This window comes from Lissotriton vulgaris, chromosome 7 (genome assembly GCF_964263255.1).
Source record: "Lissotriton vulgaris chromosome 7, aLisVul1.2, whole genome shotgun sequence".
In the NCBI taxonomy this organism is placed as follows: domain Eukaryota; kingdom Metazoa; phylum Chordata; class Amphibia; order Caudata; family Salamandridae; genus Lissotriton; species Lissotriton vulgaris.
The window spans coordinates 772,122,539-772,142,408 of record NC_141695.1 but is presented as its reverse complement, the minus strand read 5'-3'; the positions used below and the strand labels follow the sequence as shown (position 1 = coordinate 772,142,408).

General features: G+C 46.7%; 1 protein-coding gene across 1 annotated transcript in view; it reads right to left on the bottom strand.

Annotated features, from left to right (window-relative positions):
- Positions 1–714: 714 nt before the first annotated feature.
- The window catches only part of GPRC5C (G protein-coupled receptor class C group 5 member C), a 137,481-nt gene continuing 118,325 nt past the window's right edge, over positions 715–19,870 (bottom strand). The window contains exons 4-5 of the mRNA XM_086931000.1: positions 7,224–7,343; positions 715–3,961 (exon numbers count right to left, since the gene is read on the bottom strand). Coding sequence (XP_086787126.1) covers positions 3,932–3,961; positions 7,224–7,343 — 150 coding nt within the window. The 3' untranslated portion in view covers positions 715–3,931. The remainder of the gene's footprint in view (positions 3,962–7,223; positions 7,344–19,870) is intronic.

The window sequence follows — 19,870 nt, the reverse complement described above, 5'->3', positions numbered from 1 at the left end:
GCTCTTCGCTTTCCCCAAAAGAAAGTGTTCTCAAAGCCTCCCACCTCCGCTTTCTAATGCAGCCCTGCTTACAGCTCATGTGGTTAGTGTGAATCGAGTGAGTCTGCGAGTCACTCATCTGATTATAAATTATGAACGTCTTCCAGACTGCTTGATCTATTTTCCGCAATTTTGGCTGATAACTGAGTTAACAATTCTTTCTGATGCTTTGAAGCAGTTAACTTAGCCTTTCTAGTTGCTCAAATTGGTGTAATTTCTGATTTGTATATGTTTCCCTCCTCTTCATTGCTTTATTTTGCTCGTGAACAAGCGTCACTCATAGTCGCTGAAATGTCACTCATAATTACACTGTATTTATGACAATGTCACACATAGCAATCTGAAACCTTGGCAGCTATGCTGCATGGTGCATGAAGGTAGCAGTCAGCGTCAGCCACTCCATGTAATGGAAGTTGCCTTGGGAGACGTATTTACTTCCACATCATTTCTTTAAACTGGATGCCATATTGTTCAGAAATGCGCATTTTTCCAGAATCTGACAGGAGGAAAACGGATTTTAAAGAATTTATTTGGGGAAGGAAAAGCAGAAACTAAACTGTTTCACACATCTCGAGCTCATTTTTAAAGAGTAAGTGCATATTATTTTACCTCCAAGAAATATTTCATTTGAAAACTGTTCAGGGTTTCTATGATACTAGTAAAACAACACAACGGTTTTAGCTTTAAATAACAATTTATTCATCTGTACATATTCACACAAAAGCATACAATCCCATTTTCTCCCCGAATTGTAAAAATAATAATAGATATATACATCATGGTATCTAAATACAACTGGCACAAAAATCATGATTTGAAAGTCATCCAAAATGGCAGCTGTGAAGGCCACATTATTGTAGGTCATCTGCATATAGTATAGAATAAATATATAATAATGTCTATGTATATACAAAGGCACTGCATTGGAAATCCAGTGGTGTGACTGAGGTGCCAGAATAGGTGAGAACTTGAGACTTAACCCTTCCTGCACCTTCTTTTTTTATATGTCGATCTCTTGTCGTTGACCTGCATCCTCCTAAGAGAATAAGACCCACAGGATGAAAAGGAACGAGTCATCTGCTTTGGGTTCTGATTCAATGATTCCCACTCACCTATCACTGGAAATGGCCCTGCCCAGTGCACCTTGCATTAGCTGGTCATCATTTATTTCTTGTCCTCAGTTAAGGGCTATGTATTTGACGATGTCTTCATGCATCGATCAGAGCTTAACTCTTCACCCTAGATTGCTTAGTTTGAACATTGCCAGCCTGTTCATATTTTTATTATTAAAAATGCTAAGAAAGCCATTTTATTGCAGGCCAGCTGTATATGCTATGTTTGAGAAAATATTGCATGGAATATGTCTTGATCATTAGAGAACATCTATTTACTTTAGTCTATATAACTGTGCCTCAGACATTCAGCAGCTGGCTCTTGGCGCTTAATCCCTGAGGGCCTGCATTCGACCTCATGGTCACAGGTTCAAATCCCAGTGGGTCCACTCAGCCTTTCATTCATCTGAGGTCGATAAAATGAGTACCTTTGAGCTGGGTAACACAAAACATCGTTTATTCAGTGCCTTGATACCCTTGGGTGGAACGTGTGCTTTACAAATACACGTGTTATGTTACACCAGGATTACGATGTTATAGTCGGAAATGCAGCACACCTTCCATCAAAATGCATTCAGTTCTCAGGTGTAGTGCCTGAAACATCTATTAGCATCAGTGCTATGCATATCCATTATCCACACCACAAGTACATCAAGGGCATTGAGAAGGGAAACTGACTTCCCGACAATGCCCCTTGTTGGAGTGCATACATGCGCCATCAGAGAAAAAAACAAAGGGAGTCCTAAGACACAACAAAATTCCTACCAAGTGGATTGATATTTGATTTCATAGGGACCTCCCCGATTACTCCAATAACCAACTGCTTCTTTTTATTAGTCACTGTATAATATGTCACTGTTGGTTTTGGTCACTATCCTGGGGCACAAAAGTCACTTGGATCACTTTTTATCTTGTATATAGTATGAATACACATCAATTGTTTTACTCTTTTTTCATATGATTGTTCTTTGAAAAATAAAAGTTATGCCCATGTTCGGCTGAAGTGGGCTTGATAGAAATTCCTTTGTTTCTGGGCTTCAATTTCAAAACTTTAATTCCATATTGAACCAATATAATAACAGAATTAGAAGGGCAGAACTCCCCGTTCTAACTACAAACTCTATTTTGGATACAAGGAAGTAACATACCTTGCTTTATTTTCACATTTGTTGTTCAAATGCGTTCATTGTGAACATTGTTTGTTGGCTGACCAGCTATACCGAGTTCGCAGGGACATATAGGTTGCTCTTGTTAAAATCAGATGGGGCGGCATATGATGCCTGGAAGCAGAGGAGGACCAGCCGGTCTGGGGTTCATTCCATTTCTCAATGGGCATGTCCTTTTGTACGTGAAGAAGGTCCGTGCCACAGAGAGTCATATTATGTGCCTCAAATATGGGACTTCATGCTCCAGTGATAAAGTGAATAAGCCATACCAATGCTGGAGATATTGGAGAGAGGGGATACTAGAAAATTGCCTTTGCCCTCAGAATAGATGACCACTCTTCTGGAATGAATTAGAATCATCTCCTCACTCACCAGATGCTAAATGTACTTTTCCTGCACCCTTGCAAAGTAGGGTGGAACCGTTTGTGCAAATCGGCAAACAGCAGCCCAGCTACCCTCACGGGAGTGCCATTGGAGCCACTTACGCATTTCCTATGCATCAGATTCCTTTAAAATGTATTGTCTTTATTCAGTACTTAAGATATTTGTTGGGCCTATATTGGAAAATATCTATGGTTAACCCATTGGAATTGGCACCTTAGAGACTTAGTTTGCTCGGCTCAAGGCAGCTATGCCCTGTTAAGAAAGAAGGGATTAAAGGTAGTAGTTTGACTTACAAAGAAAGGGTCAGAATAACCTCAGGAGGTGCTGGAAAGCCACTGGGGGTGCCAGAGGCAGAAGTGAAAGGTAGTGTTGGATATGCAGACACACTTATTCACAGTGGAGAGGATGTAGCCTAACAGCTAGGGCGGTCAATCTCTAATCTGGGGAACCACGTTCGAGTCTCGGCAATGAAGCTCAACGTTCTGTGATTCTGGGCAAATCACTTAAGCTCACTGTGCCCGGAAAAAAACATGAATGTGTCCTTGTGTAATGCAACTGGTGCTCATGTAAAGCGCTCTCATACCTTTGAGTCAAGTTTGCGCTATATAAAAAAAACTGTATCCATTGTAGGCCTGATGTAACAAAATGGGGGAACAACATATATGATGTTTCATATTTGAAAACTTCTATGAAGGCAATGGAGTGGGATGACAGCTCTCTTCTGTTTTCAGTCGAAACCTCCAACACATATAAAAGCCAATTTCAATGGTCATGTAGAACCCCATGGACCAGGAGGGTGCTTTTGAGTTCCCTCTGAAATGTTTTCTCAGAGTAAAGGGCAGGAAAAGGAATGCTAAAGAAGGTAGGTCCTCATTTACCTGGACCCTCCACCAAGAACCAACCCTGGGGCGCCTACAGCTGTGAGGGATGGTGCAGGGGTAGTAGAGCTGACTTTTATAGAGGACTCCCAAGTTCAGAGCAAAAAGGTGAGCTCATTACTCAATCAGAACAAAGGCGTGGAGCTTCACAGTCGAAACGGACTTTGGGTGGCGCCTGGTGGGCGTTGCGCCGCAGCAAGGATTCTCAGAGAGAGATGCGACACCATCAGCTTGGTCTCTGTTAATAGCCTCTCCCAGGACACCTGCTTGGAGTCAGATCAGTCTTTAAATAGCTAGGCGCATGGGAGAATGGGTGTAGAAGCTGGAACGCTACAGCAGAGGGCACTACCCCTCACCACCGGGCATTGGGGTAGGACTGGACCTGTAGCAAGAAGAATAGAATAAAAATACAATTTAGTGAAGTCATTTTTTCCAAGCTCAAGTCAAACTCGTATCAATTACAATTACAATTTCCACAAATTCTTAATGTAAAAAACTGAATTCACACTACTAACGCCTACAACATTTCAGGCTCTTGAATCGTGAGCTACAAGGGTGCCTTTGGTGCCACTATTTCTGAAGATGCATCGGCCATCAACACAATGAAGATAGTTTCCAACCGGCCAGTGTGTTCCAAGTATGGGCCCAGAATGAATAGGTTGCATTGGACATTCAAGGAGGAGAGATGCAAAGGCTTAATATGTGTAGTTTGGGGGAGATGGAGTGATGAAAGAGTCATTTAAGTACCAGGATCGATGAGCACAGCTCAAACATTGAACATATTAGGGCAGAGTGGAGGTTCTGGAACAATGGATGATGAAATAAGTGTTACAGGAGGTGGAAGGGGCATCTCACGAGAACCGAAAATGGTGTTACAGGCTTGAATGTCTTTCATTAGTGGTAGTAGGGAAAAGTTTGCATCATAATTGTTAAAGGTGCAGGTCACTCAGGAGGGATGTTAACGATAGTTAAGCAAAAAAACTAGAGCAGCGACTAAGGCCCCTATCCTGACAACCACGCAATAGTGCAGCCTGCCACGCAGACACTGAGCATCCAGTAAATATGATTGTGCGGGGTTTTGGGAAGTGCAATTTGTGCATTTACCATTTGGCAACAGCATCTAACAAACTATGTTATTACCCATTCTCGAGTTAACAAAAAGCAAACGTGTTCTACTTTCCGGCCTGATCTGCCCAAGGTTTGACTAGAGAGACACTCAGGAGAGTAAAACCTTACAGCGCAAACTCAAACATTAAAAAAAACAAAAAACCTTACAGCTCGTTAAGTTTGCCCCCTGGTTGTGATAACGAGTCATGTACAAATTGGAATTTTCAACCTAGTCGGTATTTTCAAACCCTACGTGATCGTGCCCTTTACTAGCGACTTTGACATAAAAACAGACAGAGAAATATGCAGGCTAGGTGGGCCTGGCAGCCCCTGATGTCCCATCTACAGGACCAGGCATTTTGCCACCAGATACTGAATAAATTGTTCTGATCGATTGAAAGTATCTAATAGTCGACCAGCTGCTCCACTGGCCTTTGCCCATGCCGCCCTGCCAGCGGGCACCAAGAGCTTCCCTGCTTTGGAAACTCTATGGTTTCAGGAATGAGGATGAATGCCAGCTGGCACATGGATGGAGAACTAGCAATTATGTCATATAATGTGATAGCGACTTTAATCAGTGCAGACCCTCGCCTGATCTGAACATAAATTAACAGAGTATTTATAACTCTACATGAGAAGTGTTTGCAAAGAGCCAACAATCTCCGTTGGCCTGGACTTTGGCCTAAGAGAGCCCTGAGTGTAATGGAAAAACAACAGTTGATGGACAGAATGCAGAACAATGTCATACATTCACCCCAGTACAGAGACCTAGGCCTAAATCCATCGTTTTTTTGCTCACCACACCACACCAGTTCAGACATGGCCATATGCAAATCACAACACATGCGGAGAGAGTAGGGTCCAAGGGAAATATTTAGAGACCCAATTACAGTTATAGCCCCTTAGCAAAACACTGTATACAAAAATAATAACTGTGGGTCTAAGGAAACTCAAAACTCTGTGTGGCTATATGCAAATCAGCCTTGACCCTGTGCCTCATGGGAACAGTCCAGCCCGAACTGCCAAGCCATGTCTTCCCTGGACCGGAACCAAGCATCCCAGGACCGGTTTCTGGCTGTCAGCCATCTTCAGCCAGGATAGCTTGACTCCAGTGGCGTGGAGAGCACGGGACTCACGTCTGAGCATACCCGTCCCACTCGGGGTGACAAATGCAAAAACAACAGTTGATGGACAGAATGCAGAACAATGTCATACATTCACCCCAGTACAGAGATCTGGGCCTAAATCCATCGTTTTTTTGCTCACCACACCACCCCAGTTCAGACATGGCCATATGCAAATCCGCCTTGACCCTGTGCCTCACGGGAACAGTCCAGCCCGAACTGCCAAGCCATGTCTTCCCTGGACCGGAATCAAGCATCCTAGGACCGGTTTCTGGCTTTCAGCCATCTTCAGCCAGGATAGTTTGACTCCAGTGGCCATCACCACCCCCTTTTGAACCGCTTTGTTCGCCATAAGTTGGCAGGGTATGCTCAGACGTGAGTCCCTTGCTCACTTTGCCACTGAATTCAAGCAAGCCTGGCTGTAGAAGGCTGTAATGCCAGAAACCGGTCCTAGGAAGCTTGTCCATGCATCCTCAAGTTCTCCCAGTGTAATGGAGCCAGGCAGCGCCCTGCCCAGAGGTCAATGCATCCTCGAGCTTTCCCAGTGTGATGGAGCCAGACAACGCCCAGCCTAGTGGACCGTGCATCCCGACCTCTCCCAGTGTAATAGAGCCAGACAACACCCTGCCCAGTGGTCCGTGCATCCCTGAGCTCCCCTAGTGTAACAGAGCCAGACAACGCCCTGCCCAGAGGTCTGTGCATCCTCGAGCTCTGCCAGTGTGATGGAGCCAGACAATGCACGGTCCAGTGGTCTGTGCATTCCTGAGCTCTTCCAGTGTAATAGAGCCAGACAATGCACAGTCCAGTGGTCTGTGCATTCCTGAGCTCTCCCAGGGCCAGACAACGCTCTGGTGCGTTCAACCCGAGCTCTCCCAGTGTGATGGAGCCAGACAACACCTGGCCCAGTGGTCCGTCCATCCCCGAGCTCTCCCAGTGTAATAGAGCAAGACAACGCCCTGCCCAGAGGTCCGTGCATCCCCGAGCTCTCCCAGTGTAATAGAGTCAGATAACGCCCCGCTCAGTGGTCCGTGCATCCTCGAGCTCTCCCAGTGTAATAGAGCCAGGCAATGCCCGGCTCAGTGGTCCGTGTATCCTCGAGCTCCCCCAATGTGATGGAGCCAGACATCGCCTGGTCCAGAGATCCGTGCATCCCCGAGCTCTCCCAGTGTAATAGAGCCAGTCAACGCCCTGCCCAGTGGTCCATGCATCCCCAAGCTCTCCCAGTGTAATGGAGCCAATCAACGCCCGGGCCAGTAGTCCGTGCATACCCGACCTCTCCCAGTGTAATGGAGCCAGGGAGCGCCCTGCCCAGTGGTCTAGGCATCCTCAAGCTCTCCCAGTGTGATGGAGCCAATAACGCCCATCCTCGAGCTTTCTAAAGGCCTTAGGCCACCCGCCCCAGGTTCCTCTTACTTGTGATTTCCTGCCATCCTGTGCAGCATATGCGTCTTCAGCGCGGATCGTCGAGTTGTTGCTGTTCACCTGAGTGTTTGCAGTGGCTCGAGGGATGATGACATCATAGGGAGTTTCCCCCTAGGAGCATAAAATGAAATTCAATTAAAAAACTGATTTAGAATGTACGGGTGAATCCTCATTTTTATCAGGGCTATAGTATTCTTCTGCGGGTGAAGGGCTAGTTTTCAATGCAACATGAATCAGTGATCAGGTACCAATGAACATCTGTTACTCAGTGACAAGATACCCTTCTGGGTAAAGGTGAGCTTTACAAATACACATGTTATGTTATGATATATAACTAATGTCAGTCTCAATTTGTGTAATCCACGCCACAAGAGGACATATTTATCCAAATTCAAACTCAAAATGTTCTTTATTCAGCTGTAGTCACAGCCATAAAAGTGCACTTTCATTAAACAAACAAGGTTATTGTAAAAACAATATAAAATTGTAAACATATATACACATTCACTGCAAGACAATATTTAAAGCAGACCGAATAAAAATATTAATGCGTCCCGCTGTTATCAGTCAGCCTGATTATGAGTTTGGCCGTGTGGGAGCGGGTCGCCATGCCAGTGCCCCGCTCCCGCACCGCCAAACTCATTCCCCGCTTGCCCGCCAGATTTTGCTCCTGGGACGGTGCTTTGGCGGTCCCAGGTGGCGAGCATTAGAAAGGCACCGCAATCGGAACGCCAAAGCAAGTTCCTGCACAGCATGGACTATTAAGTTCATGCCATCTAGGCACTGGGGCTGCATGCATACAGGGGGGCACAACATGTGCCCCTCTACATGCATTCCCTGGCACTGCGGCAACAGGGGGCCCTGTAGAGCCCCTTCATTTCCTCATCACCAAAACCACACTTTTCATGGCAGGCTCACCACCATGAAAACTGTGGCAGTGAGGAAACTTGTAATGTGCTTGGTGGTGCCACAGCGGCACTGCCAGCATATTGTGGCTTTACACTGCTGCAACATCACAGAGGGATCATGGATCTCCGGCGGTTGCAGCGGTGCTTTGGTGGTCTGACCACCAAACTCATAATAGGGCTGTCGGACTGATGGTGCGGGTATGGGTTTGATGGTCCATCAGACTGCCAAATTTATAATTAGGCCTATAATCTGTTCTTAGTACGCAGACAGCATGTAATACAATTTAACACAGCGTAACAGCTCAAGAGTACCTAAATGTTGCTGTATGCGAGTGAAGGCCACCTTCGACAATACACAGTAGGTGTAGACTGCATTTCAGCCAGATGCCTAAGTATTTATCTGTGCTCAATATTGTGCAAGGGGCTGACATTCGTATACCCCCAGACACCAGCCCCAAAGTGTCGTCTAACATGCTATAATGACCAATCTCGGTTTTGCAGATAGGGCCACTAGAAATCTCTGTTCACACTAGTCGTCCATGCAGGGGGGGATTGGCAAGGCGGGCATTCGGGAATGGGCCGAAGGGCCGGTGTCTCCGTGCCCTCTGTGGGCCGTTTTTTTCTCCCCTGTCCCAGTCCACAGAGAGTGGACTAGGAAAGGGGAGAAAAAAAAACGGCCCACAGAGTGCACGGAGACAGAGACTGAGAAAACGAAAGCAGCCTCGCTGTGCGGCCAGACAGCGATTGTCAGCTGTGGGCTCTCCTTCACCCCTACCCTGCCAAGCAATCAAGCTGAGGCTGGGCATGGGTGATTGTTTGCAATAATCGGCCTCCCTGGGGGCCAGGTGTTTCTCAGGCCTTTGAGCCATTTGCACCTCGGCCCCCTGGCGCCCATGCAGCCCAGAAACGGTGTTAGTCTTAACACCTCGCCCACAGCCCTTCACATTCAGGGCATAGTGGGCGAGGAAGAATGGGTCTTGCTGTGGGGGCCTGGTGATGTTTGGAATTTTTTGGTTTTATTTATTTATTTATTTATGCGATTTTATATAGCGCGGACTTTACCCAAAGGTGTCAGAGGGCTTCACACTAGGAACAGCAATAATACATGAGGAGAAAATTATAAGTGGACAAATTACAAAAGCAAACGTTAAGTTACTGAATCAAAAGTGACAATAGTGAGCAACCAAAATACAAGAGGAGCAAACGATACATTACAGGTGGAAAAAGAGATATGTGTGCAGGTTACAAAAGTGTACAAAATACAAGTAGAGGTATAATACTGCAATTAATGGCAGACACTCCAGCACAAGAACAAACGTTACGTAGGCAATGGTGGCACTTGTGCAAGTATCTAAAGCAAACAAAAGTGAGAGGTAGCAAACAGTGTGTTACAAGAGAAAAGTGAAGTGTGCAAGTTACAAAAGGGCACCATACACAGGTACAAGGGTAATACTACAGTAAATGGTAAATACTCAAACTGCCAGAACACACTGGGAAGGCACTTCCCATGCACCAGCTTCACCTCAGCCTCCCCCCTGGCTACCTGGCTACCTTGGATGACCCAGAAAGCTGTGTTTTGTGCTCCCCTGCCAGGACATTTTCCCAAGGCCTGGAGGGTTGATTAATTTACTAATTGCATGGGCCTTACCTCTGTTCATGTGCTCCTGAGCTGGAGGTCTGGGGAGGGCTGAGTAGGTTAGTGATAGCAGGGGCTTTGCTGCTTTTCAGGTGCTCCTGTGCTGGAGGGCTGGAATAATTTTGTGACAAAAAGGGGCCTTGCTATTTTTTTTAGTTGCTCAGCATGTAGGCCATTGTCACCTTGGCCCTGTGTCCTGTGCAAGAATAGTATCCTCCCACTTTCATTCTTTGTCTGTGCAAATGGTGTTTCATGAAAGGGCACACCCCTTGAATGTGGGCCACGCCCCTTAAATATGGGCCACGCCTCTTGAATGTGGGCCACTTTTTTCCTCAGTGCCCGGGCCGAATTGTGATCCCAATCCGACCCTGGTCCATATGTCTCAAATTCCACACAGTGACTGCATATGTTCCCCAGGGAATAACATCAACCTTGGGCTTCTCACACGGTATGCCATTTACAATAAAATCCTCACAAGCTCCAACCATGCACACCATAAATATCAGAACCTGTTCAGAAATAACGCAAACCACTCAGTAGTAATGCAATCCATTCAACTCTCCTTAGAAGTCATCCTACTCTGTTCAGCGCAGGAGTGATTTAATTCATGCAACCCTTGTTCATTCTAGAGTATTGTGATCTATTCGATTTTTCTTTCCTCTGGAGTATTAGAATCCATCATTCTCACCTCTGCTCATGAATATGTTTATCCATGCAACTCCCTTTCGCTCAAGCGTGTTAGAATCCACCCTACTTTCCTTTGCTTAGGAGAAATGAAACCAATATTACTCACCTGTGCTCAAGAGTAATGGAGGCTGTCATGCTCTCCTTTGCATTCTCGCCTCCATTTAGGGGTTATATAATCCACCCACTCTCTTCTGCTCAGGCATAGCAGACGTCATGCTACTCTCCACTACTGAAGAGTAATTGTATCCATGCTAATCTCCTTTGCTCAGATGTATTAAATACTATCCTGCTCTCCTTTTTTCAGGAGTACTAGAGTCCATGGTACCCTCCTCTTCCCTGAATGAATGTAGCCCATCCAATTCTCCTTTACTCAGGAGTATTAGCAGCGAGCCGTACTCCTCTGCTCAGGAGTCATGTGATCCATGCTACTCTCCTTTGTGCGGAGCAGTGGGTGTTTTCATACTCACTTCCACTCTCAGGCATAAGGTGAGCCAACTTCTTTCCTTTGAGTAATGGAAGACATACATCTCTTCTCTGTTCAGGAGTAAGGGAAGTCATACTATTTTCCGTAGTTCTGATATAATGGAAGTCATAGAACTCTCCGCACCCAGAAGTAATGGAAGTCATACTACTCTCCCCCAATCAGAAGTAATGGAAATCATACTACTCTCCCCCAATCAGAAGTAATGGAAATCATACTACTCTCCCCCAATCAGAAGTAATGGAAATCATACTACTCGCCTCTACCAAGGAGTAATTGAATCCATCGTACTCTCCTCTGTTCAGGAGTAATGGAAGTCAAACTACTCTCCTCCAGCCAGGAGTAATCGAAGACACACTACTCTTCTCTATTCAGGAGTAATGAAAGTCATACTATTTTCTTCATTTCAGGTTTAATGGAAGTCATAGAACTCTCCGTACCCAGAATTAATGGAAGTCATACTACTCTCCCATAATCAGAAGTAATGGACATCATACTACTCTCCTCCACCCAGGAGTAATGAAAGCCATCGAATTGTCTTCTGCTCAGGAGTAATGGAAATCATACTACTCTCCCCCACCCAGGAGTAATGGAATCCATTGTACTCTCCCCCACCCAGGAGTAATGGAATCTATTGAACTCTCCTCCACCCAGGAGTAATGGAAGCCATCGTACTCTTCTCTTCTCAGGAGGAATGGGAGTCATACTACTCTCCTCCAACCAGGATTAATGGAAGCAATCGCACTGGAAGTCATACTTCTCTCCTGAACCAAGGAGGAATAGAAGCCTTCCTAGTCTCCTCCGCTCAGATGTAATGGTGATTGCCTTCATCTCCTTCACTCAGCAGTGATAGAAGCCACGGCCCCGTCCTTTGCACAGGAGTATTAAAAGCTATACTACTCTCCTCCACTCAGGAGCAATAGAAGCCTTATTTTAATTCATATTTTGCCACCAGTACCCGCAGTCCCCTGTCCTTATTTCTATTTTTGGATGTCTATTTGTCGCTGACCTCGCATAGGGTGGCGCCAAAGTTCCCTTTAACAATGTTTGCCAGGTGTTAACCATTATATATGTCTCACCTGAAACAACGCGAACCACGTGCCCCTCACGCTAGAGAGAGGTGCAGCGCTCTGACACAACACAAGGGCATTGTGTGGCGTTTCGCAATATTTAAGAAGTTTACACATACTTGAGTGACAAAGGGCCTCTTGAAGCTAGCTCCGTGCCCTAAATGGAACGATTTATGTGTTTACCTGCTGGCCTTGAAAGGGTGGCACCCTCTGTACAAACGGGTCGAAGTGCCTGCAGATACCACTAATCAGCGTTCCAATGGAAGGTGTGAATCCGGGAGCGTCGGAAGGGGTGGGGGGCAATAAACCACGCGGTCACCCGTGGGCTGCTCCTTGACCTCATTTCTCAATGAAGGCATTTTAAGATCTGATCTTCGTGTTCGTCATAACTGTGAGGCGGCCGCACGACTCATAAAACCTCTTGAAGGCTGCACCCAGTACGGTGGTGAATGCACAGTTTGCAAGAATGAGGGGAGCATGCCACCGGGATGATACCACTTTACATTCCGGAAGAGGGGAGTGGGGAGGATATCCACTGATGAAAAAATTGATTACATTCTTAAAATCAATCAAACCGTAATGCAAGGCTCTAGGCTACTGCGTTGCTAACGCACATTGGGGGGAAGACCCAGAATGCCTTCAGAAACTGTCACCTCACATGCTCGAACCTGAAATCGTCTATCAATGCCCGCCAATGAATGACCTCGGAAGAAGATGAAACGTGGAGGGAGAGGTCTCGAGTCGGATGCCACTACCAACATTCGGGACACCCTTACCCCTAAATTGTGGTACTAATCCAATCATAAGGGCTCCAGGAACTGGACACCGGGCTATTTATACTAAACTCTGTACATAGCAGGTGTGGCGGCAAGAATATCGCATTCGTAAGCTGTTGGAATGGTTCAGCCACAGGACAGCCGTGGGACGAGTAATGTAATTTTCTACCATGGCAAGATGAGTGATTTGTGTAAGCATGAGGAGGGAGGGTAAGCAAATGGTGAGTAAGTATTAGGAATGAGTAAGTAAGTTGTTGCAGTGCTCTTTGTAGTCAGATGATTCTTCTAAGGTGGAAGAGTGTCATGGACAGAGGAGGAGTACAGAGACATTGCAGAAACAAGAGTGAGCACAAGACCAGCTATCCAACTCATTTTCAGTTCAGAGTGCTAAAGGCACACCTCTCCCGCTCTGAAGACGCTGTTCTGAAGGCGCTATGCCCGACTCCCAGTCATCTTCAACACCAGGCCTCCACACCACCTTAGCATAGTCTGCATATTTCATACACCTAAAGTTGGCTTCTCTTAGAATTTTAAATTACGTTTTCAAATAGAGCCCAGACTCCCGCCAATAGACCTTTCTTTTGTTGTGATGCGCTACTCATTAATTATGACCAGCATAAAAATCTCTAATTGAACATCTAGATTTTTGTATATTACTTTTGCCTCAGAGTATCAAGTTGTCTTTCTTTATAAAAGGCTGCACATTACATCTCAGTTATTTACAGCAGGAGGGGTCAAGATCTAGAGGAGATGAGGGTGCAAGAATGCAAGTGCCCCACCTCAAGGGCTCCTTTGACCTCGGGTTCTGGGGTGAAGGGGCGTCAGGGCTTTCCTGAGCACGGTCTGTAGTAAGTGACTGCCTTGACTCCAGCTTTAAGTTGGGTGAAAACATCAGCGTTGTGTCAGACATGGCTCCAGTGCTTCTTATTTTCTGAGATGGGGGAGGGATGTCCCAGAGCTTAAGAGCCGTGCCAGGTGAACCATGTTGGGGAGAACCTCACCTTCATCCTCACGCCCCATTCCAAGATTGCTGTTTAAATTCATTCATGCAGAGTAAGTTCTCTTCCTGCTTTGCCATGTATACTGTAGAGGAAGCAGGGGTCCTTGTCAGCCTGAACTAGAAAGCTATAGGCGGCTGGACAGGTGCTTAGTCTCTCTGCGTTGTCCACCCCGTACCATGGCGGCCCAGTAAGGAAGGTGCTAAAGGGTCACTGCAGAGATCGGGGAGCGACTCCCAGATCGTAGAACCATAGCCTGGCATAATAACAGATTCCGTGGTAAATGAAACGAACACTAGTGAGTAAATAATAATGTTTGATACTATCAATGTGCAGAGAAGCATTTCAGTCTGTGCCAGGCACTATACAACTGACCTTCATACATGCCACACTTGAAATTGTCAATATACAGGAACCCAAATACAAGGCGTACAGAGTGCTTTGCAAAGGACAGTGCAAATATTTAGGCACGGGTGCCCACAAGAAGTCGGGAGGGCTGGGTCCATGAAGTCAATCTTTCTGAGTATCCATGTAAAATAGACATACATACATAGAATCTACATAAAACTAATTTACATAATCAGAGATTAATGTGACACGGATCTAGCCTCACTAGGCCCATGCTAGACACCCCTAATTTTGAGCACTGCCGAGCGCTGTTAGAAATAATGTGTCAGGATACTTTACAGGCAGCCTCCCTAGGGAGAACACGTGTCCCCATGTGGGACACAGGGCTAGGATTGCAAACGTGTCTTCCTCCTGTGTTGCAATCGGGTGGATTTCATCCACAATTCTTCATCCTCTGCCTGGACTTGCTGCTGACCTTTCTGAGAAGCTGAGCAACACCTTGACGCAATAATCTCATGGCAGCACCAGGCAGGAAGACAGGGATAGAAATATCGACGATTTCTGACTCAAAGCAGGCAATTAAAACAGGATTTACAGAGGCAGCCAGCTAGAGGGAAGGTTGCCAGGAGAGTCATGTGTTTTTTCTTTGCTCTTGGGTCTTGAAGCCCTGCCCCTTCTCCTCTCAAAGGCATCATTACTTGTATTCTTTTCCTTTCACCCAGATGGCCTCTTACCCTGGACAAGACTGTAGGTCCAGTGGCAGTGGCTTGGCAAGGGTACTTAGAGCCCTAGGGCAAGCATTTGAAATGGGACTCCTATTTGCAGTCTGGTAATGAAATGCAATACTCAGGATTCAGTGACCCTTTCGGCTTCTGGGCCCGGTGTAACTGCACCTGCTGCACTATTGAAAGCTAACCTGGTGCTCAGAGGTGGCCTATTTGAGCCTGGTTTCATTACTCACATGGCATGGATGAGAAGATTCTGCCATGGCACTGGGGATCCCCTTTCACATGTTTTAGATGTGTTGCCTTTCTCGCCCTTTCCCTGCTGTTGCTTGAAGCCTAGAAGACATTCCTGCCTCCAGCTCCTCGGAGCACAACGCTGCCTGATGTTGCCTGGGAGCAGAAAGCATCGGCTGATCTCACAGGACAGGCCTCTCTAAACCGGGTGGTTTCCAGTGTGACCGCGCCGCTCCCGCCTCCAGGACTGGAGGGTCAGCTTGGTCTAGGATGCTTATTCTGAAGGTAACACATTGCGTGATGAGCACCGAAACCATAAAACATTCTACAAACGCTCCCGCTGCTGTGTACAGTTACAGATTGCTTGAAAGATATCTGGATGAAAAATGATCTGTTTCCTTAGTGACCAGGAACCCAGGGCAAAATGACCGCCAGATCTGGTGGCAGAAATAAGTAAATGCAACAACTAACTTATCCTTAGACCATTGGGAAACAAAGACATCAAATAAAGAAAAACCTATCCTTCAGAACCTGAAGTTTTATGTGCTATACATTAGGATGCTGCCTTCACCTAGCTACCCCGCCATATGTGACATAGACGCAGCTCACAGGATATCACATACACACACTAAGAGCAAGCCATGCAATCCAAGCTAACGTGTTTTGCCTAGACCTGACTAACAAAAACCAGCTCAGGTCTTGCCGATGAAGTGCTGTCCAAAAATGTCTATCAGGAAGTCCTTAAACAAGTCAATAGAATGACACCAAAGTAGAACATTGTAACGGGTCGTTGCTTAAACGTAACTAACAACACATACTCCAAAATCTGGTTACTAGAAAGTAATTGAAGTCTGACCAGCAGGAAGTCAAGCAGACTAGCATCTGCAGAAGGTGGATCAGCTAGGGTCACAGGAACTCAACTACATGTGTTTAATACTAAATGAACTTCATCCAATTAAAAGTAAGTTGTGTGAGGGGAGAGCCAGTCCCTCAATCAATGTAAAAGTACATCATATATATACGCCTAAGTCGTGGAGGCTTACTTAAAAATAATAATAATTCAAAACCTTTATTAAGAAATTCAAGTCAGACCCATTACACTGTGCAACATAGCAGCTCAAATTGTTACATTAAAGAGCAAGTCAAGCATTCGGACACAAGTAGATTACATCTTGCAACAAGCAGGTATATGTTATTGTTGAACTCGCAGCTCAACTACACAGGGGACCCTCCCCTCATGGGGGTCACATACACAGCAATAACGTCAGTGGGGAGTGACGAAAGGCGGGGGAGCCAACAAGGAGGGAGGAGGCATTCACTGATCAGCACCGGCAGCCGCCGCGGGCACAAGGCCGGCGGGGAGAGCGGGAGAGGCAGCGCCACTGGGGTGGGAACGGGAATGTAGATAGGTAACAAGAGGGCCCCAAATGTCAACAGGTCGGGACTTGGCGGGTGGTAAATCCCAGAATTCCAACAGCAGGGTCTGACACTGAGAAGCGTCCTCCAGCCAGTTCTCAACTTCAGGAGCAGGCCTATAACCCCAACACATGGCCACCCTATGCCTAGCCAGGACCCGCAGCATCACCATCAGGCACCTGCTAGCAACAGGACAGATTTTGACGAAACCAAGGAGGCACAGAGGATGGTCAGGATTCACTGTGATACTAGTAATGTTGGAAATAGTGGAGCAAACCACCCTCCAGAATTCGGAGACCTTGGGGCATAACCACGCTAAGTGAGCGAAGTCCGCGGCAGGGGCAGCGCAACGCATACAAGTGTCCCTTGGAATTATCCCGAGCCTGTGGAGTTGAGCAGGGGTGCGGAATAACCTGTGCAGATACTTAAAATGTATCAGACGGAGCCGGTAATTGGGTGACAGCTTCTTCGTCTGATTACAACAGTATAGCCAGTCAGCCTGAGCACTATCCATACCTAGATCAGCGCCCCGCTCCTCCCACGCTCGATCCGAAGAAATAGAGGTGGACGTCAGGGGAAAAAGCGTACAATTTGGTGACTAATTTGTGCGGGGACGGGGATGTATACACGAAGTCCAGAGCCGGCATGGCGGGTGGGGTCTGAGGGAATGTAGAGTGTAGCTTCCGGCAAATAGCATGCAGCTGGTAGAATAAAAGCGTGTCCAGCGGGCCAGAGGAGTCAGGGAGAGAATAAAAAGCGTTCCCTGGGTAGAGGTCCGCCACCGTCCGCAAACCCAGCTGTGTCGCATGCCTAGAAATACCAGAAGGCTGGGGTGGGGGAAAATCTGGGTGGTTCACAATTGGCATAGCATTAGCGGAAAGTAGGGGAAGATTGGAGAGCCGGCGAAGGCCGGATCAGGCCCAGCGCAATGTTTTGACTGTGTCGACCTCAGCCCGCGGGCCTACCGCTGGTGCGAACAGGGCAGTGGACAAAGGCCAAGGGGATGCTATATCCGTCTCAACAGCAACGTGAGGCTGATATGGAGTAGGATGGATCCAAAAGTGCAGAAAGCTAGCCTGGGCGCACAAGGTATAGATCTTGAAATAAGGAGCACCCTTACCGCCGACAGACATGAGAAGAGTAAGGATGTCGTACGCGACTCTTGGCTGTTTACCTACCCAGACGAGCGAAATGATTAGGGAGCGTAATTTGCAAAAAAAAAGAGAAGTGAGAGGGATAGGGACGTTCAAGAACAGGTAGACAAATTTAGGCAAAACCACCATCTTACGGTTGCGATCCGAATAGCCAGAGAGAGTGGGAGCTGGCTCCAAGATGGAATCCTAGATTCCAGCCACTCATCTGCACAACCGAAGTTAGATCTCCACAGATCCCTACTCAACCAGATGCCCAAATAGCACGTGGGGCTAGAGGCCCACACAAACTGGAAATCCGGTGTAAACGGCATGGTGGCGTCAGTCAAGGGAAACAACACAGACTTGCTCCAATTTACTTGAATGCTGGAAAGGCCACCGAAGCGATTGTTTTCCCAAACTATGGGGCTGAGGTTTTCCTGAGGATGACGGACATAAAGGGTTACATTGTCCCCGTACATGGAGACGAGAAGGGAGCGGGCCAAAAAACCTATTCCCCTGTGAGTGTGGTGTTGCCGGAGACTGACAGCCAAGGGCTCCATTCCAATGGCAAAGAGCATGGGCGATAAAGGACACCCCTGCCGGATGCCACGAGCAATACTAATGGGGTCAGAGATCTGGCCATTGATACGGAGACGTGCTGAGGGCTTGGTGTAGAGGAGCTTGATCTTACGCATGAACATCTCGCTGAAGCCCATGCGATGCAATAGATAAAATTAAAAGGACCACTCAAGCGCGTCGAACACCTTTGTAGCATCCAGCAGAGCAGCCACCGCCAGAAGATTAGGATTAATTTGATGCAAAACCCAAAAAATTGTGTGGAGGTTATGCGAGGTAGCCTTACCAGGAATAAAACCAGATTGGTCAGGAAGGGCAATGAGGGGCATGAGTAACACAAGATGGGAGGCAATCAGTTTTGCGAACATTTTGTTATCATTGTTGATTAGGGAGAGGGGGCGGTAGTGATGGAGCAAGGATTCGCACGTAACGCGACTTGCTCTCTTCATGAACCGCGCTTAAATCATAACTGTACTAACTCCGATTGTTTGTCATTTATTTGTATTTCCCCAACACACGGGTGTCCCTAGGAGGCTTGCCTATGTGTTTTTCATCGTAATCAAGCTTGCACATTAATAAAATGGCCGCTTTGCAGAAATCCAGTCTGCGCATGCGTCGGTCATACCCATGTGATGTGACGCACTCGCAATCTGGAGGGAAAAGTTCGCTCATGCGCAGTGGTGTTAAAATGGCCGCTTGTCACTAATCATGCTTCATGCTATCTTAAGCCGCTTTTGTCTATGCATTTTTTTCTGCACTAACTCTTAATGCTATAAGTATTATAAAATAAGGGATTAAGAGTAGTTGGTCATGGTGTACAGTGTATTCATTTTATTCTGTGTTATTAATTTGTTTTCGCTTACTTTTCATGTACCGCGTAAATGAGGGCCTTGAATTGGGAATGGAATCCATTTTGCAGCTGACGTATCCCTCATCACGTGATCAAAGATCTGGGACGTGCAGCAAGGGAACCTGGCCGGTTGGCCATTGAAAAGGGGACTGTCCTTTCCAGGCGCACCTTTGCCCTTGAAGATGTGCTATTTATATTCTGAAATGCGCAACAATGTTGCAAACCTTTTCTTCACTATTGTACTTTCCCACACGTATGCCTGGGAACCCAGATGTTAGGGGGAGGGTAATGTCACGTGAACTTACGTAATAGAAATATAGGTGGTGGCAAATGTCTTAAACCACCTCCCTTGACCAATCAGAAGATGGGACTTTGTCATTTTGCAACATTTATGGGTGGTCTTGGGGATCTAAATCTGTATAAATAGCCTAGCTTAGCTTAGAGAAATTGTCCGACTTGTCCGACTAGCAGACCTGTCACTGACCCTACGAACTCTATAGGTGCCTGATACAGAGTGCTGCGGAGCATTCTGCCTGAAACTTTCCACAAACTCCAAGGGGTGGAAATTAGTCCTAAGTGCTAAGTGAAGCACTTTGTTGGGAGATTCGAAAACCCAATCGGGGTTATTGGCGGATTCCGTGCAGAAGAGGGGGTAACGCTGGCGTTGCATCCGATGCTGTGAGGGGTTGGTCATGCCTTGGTGAACCCAGTCCTGACCCAGACCTGAGGGGTATCCTGTCCTGACTGTCCATGAGCTGTACCTGCTCACCTTCTGGTATTCCCTGAATCCTTGAGGGTCC